Source organism: Ochotona curzoniae, unplaced genomic scaffold (assembly GCF_017591425.1).
Source record: "Ochotona curzoniae isolate NIBS_2020 unplaced genomic scaffold, NIBS_Ocur_1.0 contig_1014, whole genome shotgun sequence".
Lineage (NCBI taxonomy): Eukaryota > Metazoa > Chordata > Mammalia > Lagomorpha > Ochotonidae > Ochotona > Ochotona curzoniae.
The window spans coordinates 23461945-23469013 of NW_024464920.1; the positions used below are offsets into that span (position 1 = coordinate 23461945).

Consider the following 7069-nt stretch of genomic DNA (forward strand, 5'->3'; position numbering starts at 1 on the left):
TCCTCAGGCCGGTTTTAACGCCTTTGAGATAATTCTCCAAAATCAAATAAAAATAATGACTAAAACAAACAAGCCAAAGCAGAAAAATGGAATTTTTCAACACCAAATACAGTAATTGTAAACTTTGGCTTTGTACCAGTTCATAAAATCATTAATTATCCTCTATTTTAATTACACATATAACATATAAACAATTTCCATTCATTGGCTATTATGTGAGACCCAGTGCTTTAAAATCTAATTACAATTATACAGCCAATAGCATTCTGCTATTTTTTTTAAAAAGACATCAGATCCTAAAGACTGCAGAAAGAAAAGCTGTGAAGGGAGTTGCCAGTAGACTCTCAGAAACGAATTAATTTATGTCTATGATATCTCTACACACATAATGGAGCAAAAAAAAAAAAAAAAACAAAACAGTAAAAAATAAAGGCAAAATTGTTTTCACTATAGAAAAGCTTTAAAAAGCACATTTTATTAAATCAGACAAGTACAGTAATATTTTAATATTCAAACAAATCATGAAACATAAATGTGGATAAAATGAACATGGACGTTTAACAGTGACTATCAAAAGAGAGAAGACAGAAGAGGCAACAGAAGTTCTGCAATTGAGAAAAAGGGAAAGAGCAGAGATCAAAGGCCAAGATAATCCAGGCAATCCTGCACAGAGCCCTGAGTCATATCTCTCTGAAACACGATGTCCCTTGAGTACGACACTGATTCTATGAGACAGCACAGACAACACTCAGAGGACATAAGAGCAGGTGAAACAGAAGAGAACTGTACTAGACCAACAGATGGTCTCTGTCCCTCTACTGAAGCCTTTCTTCTCACCGTTCTAAAATGACAGGAACCTGACACTTCTTAGAAGCCACACTATTCAACTCTGCACTTAGCCTCCGCCAAGCATCCTATACCCATGTTGTCTCCCCATCTAAAAAGCAAGCAATCCTTTTGTATTTTATCCCAGTTTATCTAGTAAGCAGATGTTCAAGTTTATTATAGTGAAAAATAACAGATACACAGAGAGGAGGAGAGACAGAAAGATCTTCCTTCCGATGATTCACTCCCCAAGTGACTGCAACAGCCAGAGCTGAGCCAATCCCAAGCCAGGAGCTTCTTCTAGGTCTCCCACGTGGGTGGAGGGTCCCAAAGCTTTGGGCTGTCCTAGACTGCTTTCCCAGGTCACAAACAAGGAGCTGGGTGGGAAGTGGGGTCGCTGGGATTAGAACCCATGCACATATGGGATCCCGGCACGTGCAAAGAAAGGACTTTAGCCATTAGGTCACCACACCGGGCCCAAAAAAAGAACTCTGACTTTTAATCAGTATCATATAATGCCTCCCTGAACTGACCACAAAAATCCTTAAGTCTATGCACAGTCCAGCAGAAAATCTGATCCAAACACAACAAATGATTAAAAGACTCATTAAATTAATGGATATTTAATCCATTAAAAAGGTTTTCTTACCCAAATACCAGGAAGGTTTCTTATTCAGCTAATTATAGACTCTTCTAAGAAAAACTTTGACAATGATAGGTTTGAAGCAATAGCTAAATTTTTTGTCCTGAAAATAATTCATCTGTTCAATAAACAATGAGAAACCACATTAACTGAGTACTTACAATGTCCTAGTTCTTGAACTTTTAATCCCTAATACAGCTAAGTAAACTGGGCAACATCCATATTATTCTGATGAACAATCTGTGGCTTACGGAAATTAAATACTTGTCACAGGACACTCAGCTAGTTCCTGAAAATATGTAATTGGAACCTAAATATGTCTCATTCGAGGTCTGTTTTCTCCAAAAAGGAATTGAACGTACCAGCATTTCATTGCTATCCAAGATGGGAAATGGGTTTCTTTAAATGGGAGATCAATGCTGAATCTCATTTAACCCTCATAATAACCTTTTAATTGTGATTTGTACTGTATTTGCATTATTATAAGTGATCACGCTAGAATTCAGATAAATAGCACACTCAAGAACACCCTGTTTGAAAGCAAAAGGATACTAGGTCCATGGCAGGTCCAGGCAGAGCAAAACAAAGCAGAAGACTCCTGCCTGCCTAATCAAGAGCTTACTATACGAAAAATTTACTGCTCAGACCTCATGCCTCAAACCTCAAAAGAAATGGAATTATCATTACTCCAATTCCCACTTTCAATGATGAGAACATTGATTTTACAGTAATACTGGGACTGGCAACCTGAAGTATCTAAACTTTAAACCTACTGCCATTCTATTAGGCCCAGCAACCTCTGCACTTTTTCTTAGTTAAGATGATTCTTACAGCAGCAAGCAACCTATTATTTCACAAAGTCTTCTGAAGAACAGTATAGGAAAAGATAATAATAATACATCGAAGAATATCATGTATTAAGTACTTTCACAGGAACAAACAAATATTCCTTAACATTTTCAAGATTTCACCTGCAAACTATATTCTGTTTTTTTATACATTTGGGGGCCAAAAGGTAAACCCAAAGAGCTGTCTGTTCTGAAAAATGCCAGACCACATTGGTCCATAAAATTTGGTCATCCTGTACTGCTTATCAGAAATGCAGTGACCTTGCCCATTGAAACTGGCCCAGGCATACAGTCAACAGGAACTGTCCCACTTGTTTTCGATAAACCTAAGTGATGCATGAGTGGGTAGTTGCATAGTTATCCACATTTTACTTAAAATAATAATACTACAATACGAGTACGTTCCAAATCAAAATTGAAAACCAGAGTAATGCAGAGTAGCCAGGTGGAGGCTTCCATGATTGTCCACCCTATAACACACACACAGATTTCAACCCTCAACCTCTTCACTCAAAACACCTAAGCTCCTCAGAAAGTGCTGCGCGGGCCCATCAATAACATCACGGTGGATCATTAGAAGCCAGGAAGCAACAAGAATCGCTTCCAGGCTTTCCCCAGCACCAGCTCAGCCACAAACCCAGGAGTAAACAAGCACAGAATGGCACTGAGCTGGAGCGGGCCCAGTGTTCACCTCCGTGAGGATGTGAAATGTGCTGCACTACCTTCCCCAGGCTCAGGAAAAAAAGCAAGAATACGTTGTCCAGCTAATGAGAGAGGTTTATTTGCAAAAGTTTTTGCCCTCTCCTTTCAGTCGCTTAAGGATAACTGTTTCAGTAAGGGCACCGGATGCAAGGTGCCCACTGCTTACAGCATAACCTGCAAAACTGTCCAAGAAAGCTGTAACACCTTCCCCATCCCGCGCACCAGCCCCTTCAGCGAAGTAAAGGGTGAGACACTGTCCGGAGTCCTGCCAGAGAAAAAGGAGGAAATCACAAACAGACGCGCCTCCTCCTTGCCCCCTCCCCCGCAGAGGGTCGGAGGAAGAGCAGGGGCTCCGGCGGCGCTTCCTCCACAGCATCAGGCCCCGCCGCCACCTCCGCACCCGCAAACTGCGCGGCCACGGGGCAGAACCGACATCCTCTCCGCTTCTCTCCTCCAGGCACAACCAGGGACTGCGTCCCAGAGCCCGCCCCGGCCGGGCCCGCCCCGCTATCTCCTCCCCCGCTATCCGCTCGCAGCGGCGTTCGGGCCTGGATTCGCCTCCCCGCCCTCCCCAACTTGGGCGCGTCCCACTACCCCACACACGTAGGCCACCGCCCCGGGGGAAACTGGGGGAGAGAAGGTGGGGAGCCGCCAGGCGAGGGGTGCGCTCGGCGCGTCCTCTCACCTCTGGATGGAGAAGGGGCACGCAGCCCGCTTCGGTATCGTACTCATCCGGGCCGTCCGCCATCTTGGTGTTAAATCCCTCCTCCCGCTGCATGCCGGGAGAAAGCGTTTCACCCTCGCGGGGCTCGGGCGAGGCGGAGGGCGAGCGCGAGGGTGAACGCGAGCCCCGCCGGCGGCGACGCGGCCGCCTCCTCCGCCGGCCCCTGCCCCGGGACGCCCCTCTGCGCCCGCCCCCCTCGGAGGGCGCGCAAGCGCGGGCCGGCCTGGACGCGGGCGCTCTGCGGCACTGCGCCGGGGCAGGCGCGCGGCTCTGGGCGTGGGCGCCGCGGCGAGAGGGTGGGTCCCGGGCCGAGACAGCTGTGCGCCGCTGGCCGCCCGGGGAGCGGGCTGCGCCACTGATAGGTTCGCTTGGGAAACCTGGTGGTGGCGCGGGACGCACGACGGAGCTCCAGACCCCCCGCAAACGAAGTGGGCAAGCCCCGCTTCCGGACGCCCAGACCCCGGGGTCCCTCCTCACAGACCCGGGGAAGGGTTTGGGCGCGCGTCACGCCTGACCACGAAAGAACCCATTTTCCTCCATGCTCTAAAAGGTCACTCCGCAACCCATTCCCCCCTCCCTGGGGGGGGGGGGAGGGAAAGAAAAAAACATTAAACTTGAAGCTTTCGCCTAGAAAAGCCTTTAAAAAAATCGCGACTTGATCATTGAGCTTGAATTAACATCAAGTGAAAAAAATGTATGCGCTCTAAGCCCTTTATCTGCTTCATTTTGATACAACCCAGTAATACAGAACTGAAGTCAATTAAACCGAATTCACGGAATTGCAAACTAAAGCTGTTTTTCAAACGATATTAGGCCTGTAGGAACGGAGGGCGGAGTGGGTAATTCTTGGTAATGGGCTGGTGGAACAATTTCAAGAAACATTTGTCTTTGTTTATACCTCGTAAAATTTGTACATCTAAACAGCCCAGAGGACATTATTCCAGTGGTCATGACCAAAGAGAGCAGCTTATACTGACCTGTCCCGTGTTACCGCCCCAGCAGCCAAAGATCCCCTGGAAAGAGGCTGCAGGCTTGTCAATCAGGAGGAAAGGCGCTCCCGGAAAGCCAGCCAGCACAGGCAGCAGGAGGAAGCTTCCTCAGAAACGCTTGGGTTCCCGCCCAAGGAATCAGGAGCCTCTGCAAAGACGCTGGGATCTGTTCTGGGTTGAAGGCAGTTTCCAAGACGGGATAAAGAAGAAAACGGGAATTAAGACGGGATTGGATGCGATCATGAGTCTGGGGCAAGTCAGAAATTTGGGTACTGTATTAATGAATTAAATTAGCACAGGTTCAACTAATCCTCCGCATACATGCATCAGCATCCCATATGGACACATGTTCCTGTCCCAGCTGCTCCACTTCGCATCCAGCTCCCTGCTTGTGGCCTGGAAAACCAGTGGCCCAAACCCGTGGAACCCTGCATCCACGGGGAGGGGGGAAGACTTGAAGGGGGGATCCAGGCTTCTGGCCTCAGATCAGCTAGGCTTCAGCTATTGCAGCCATTTGAGGGAGGGGGTCGTGAATCAGCTCATGAAAGATCTTTTGTTTCACCTCCTCTTTGTATACCTGCCTTTCCAATTAAAAAAAAAAAAGTCTTTATATTAAAAATATATATAGCACAGTAGATATGAGAAAGATGTGGATATGGCTTGTTTTAGTTGCTGGGTGGGGATGAGAAAAATGTTGTAAGCTTTGAAATTTGAACCTTTTTGGTTAATCAGAGTCCATCTTAGCCATGGATTAGGTCTTATTTACAGCCCAACTTGCAGAGAGTACATTAATGGATTGAAAGGACAGCTAAGAAAATGCATTGATTGGATAGATGAGCAAAAATGGCATAGAATTAAGTGGGAATGTGGAAGAATGGCCTTGTCAGGGAAGAATGGTGCAATGCACCTACAGGCAGATTGGAAGGAATAGGAGATTGTAAAAACATACACTTGTAACTTCTGAGTCTACTGGAGCAAAAGCATTAAAGATCAACCCAGGCTTCAGGGAAAACTTAACCCCTGCAGTGCACGTTTCGGGACTCGGCCTCCTCGGCTGCTGATGACCATCCAATGGAGAGCGTACCCAGAGGCACAGAGAGGACATAATGATCAGTTCACCTAGGCCGACAGATGTCGAGTGCCTCCTCAGAGGATGGGTTGGACAACTCAAAGGCAGGTTGGACAACTCTCCTGGCCTAGCTTCGCAACAAATGACTGAGTGGACCTGGTCAGCCAACTGACCTTGGGAAGATTTTCTCAATTCTGGTGCAACAAAACCAACAATGTCTCAAAACTATGAAGTAACACCCTCAGAACATATTACCCCAATCAGGGTCTCTAAGGCATCATCAAATAACCATCTCCCATCCCTGGGTGCTGATATGGTTTGACAGCAAGCAGCAGCTCCCTTACCACACTCCTGTGGACAGTGGAGGAAAAAAAAAAAGAACTAAAGCACTCATCTATCCACCTTCCTCTATCTTAACCCTCCCAACCTAATCAGAACTCCACATGGATATGCATCCCTCTTAACAATATAATCAACATTAGAAACTTTAAATTTAAAAAAGTTAATCCAATTCTAGCCGACCACCATAATTCCACAAATAAGGAACAACTGATATTTGGGGAATGTGAGAAATCCTCTAAAATTCACAAAACTGAGTAGTAGCAAAATCATGTTCCGAAGCCTCCTGAATTTTCTCAGTTGATTACTCTTGTCTTTACCCCATAGTTCCTTTATTGTAATTAACCTCTGTGAATTATTATATAAATCATCTGAGTTTTATTGTGGTAAGAACATTTAAGATGATTATATCCTTAAATTTTGTAATATGCAATATAGCTTTGTCATAAACACAGTAAGGGCCAGCACTACAGTGTAGTAGATTTAGCCTCTACCCAATTCTCCTGGCTGTAAATTCAAAAATGAGATTGATGGATCATATGGCAGTTCTAGAATTAACTTTTTTAAGATTTATTTATTTTTATTGGAAAGTCAGTTTACAGACAGGAGGAAAGAGAGAGGAAGATCTTCCATCCACTGCTTAACTCCCCAAGTGGTCACAACAGCCGGAGCTGAGCTGACCCGAAGCCAGGAGCCTGGAGCTTCTTCCAGGTTTCCCACACCGGTGCAAGGTCCCAAGGCCTAAGGCTGTCCACTACTGCTTTCCCAGGCCTCAAGCAGGGAGCTGGATGGGAAGTGGAACATACAGAATACAAACAGGTGCCCGTATGGGGTCCCAGCATGTGTAAGGCAAGGAAAAGAAAAGAAACAGACACATCTACTGTCTGCTGGTTCCCTATCCGATAACTGAAACAGCTAGGATTAGATCAA

At 45.9% G+C, this 7069-nt stretch overlaps 1 protein-coding gene across 1 annotated transcript in view; it reads right to left on the minus strand.

Annotated features, from left to right (window-relative positions):
• ZDHHC17 (zinc finger DHHC-type palmitoyltransferase 17) overlaps window positions 1–3840 on the minus strand; it is a 54177-nt gene extending 50337 nt beyond the window's left edge. The window contains exon 1 of the mRNA XM_040981288.1: window positions 3704–3840. Coding sequence (XP_040837222.1) covers window positions 3704–3796 — 93 coding nt within the window. The 5' untranslated portion in view covers window positions 3797–3840. The remainder of the gene's footprint in view (window positions 1–3703) is intronic.
• Between the last annotated feature and the right edge of the window lie 3229 nt (window positions 3841–7069).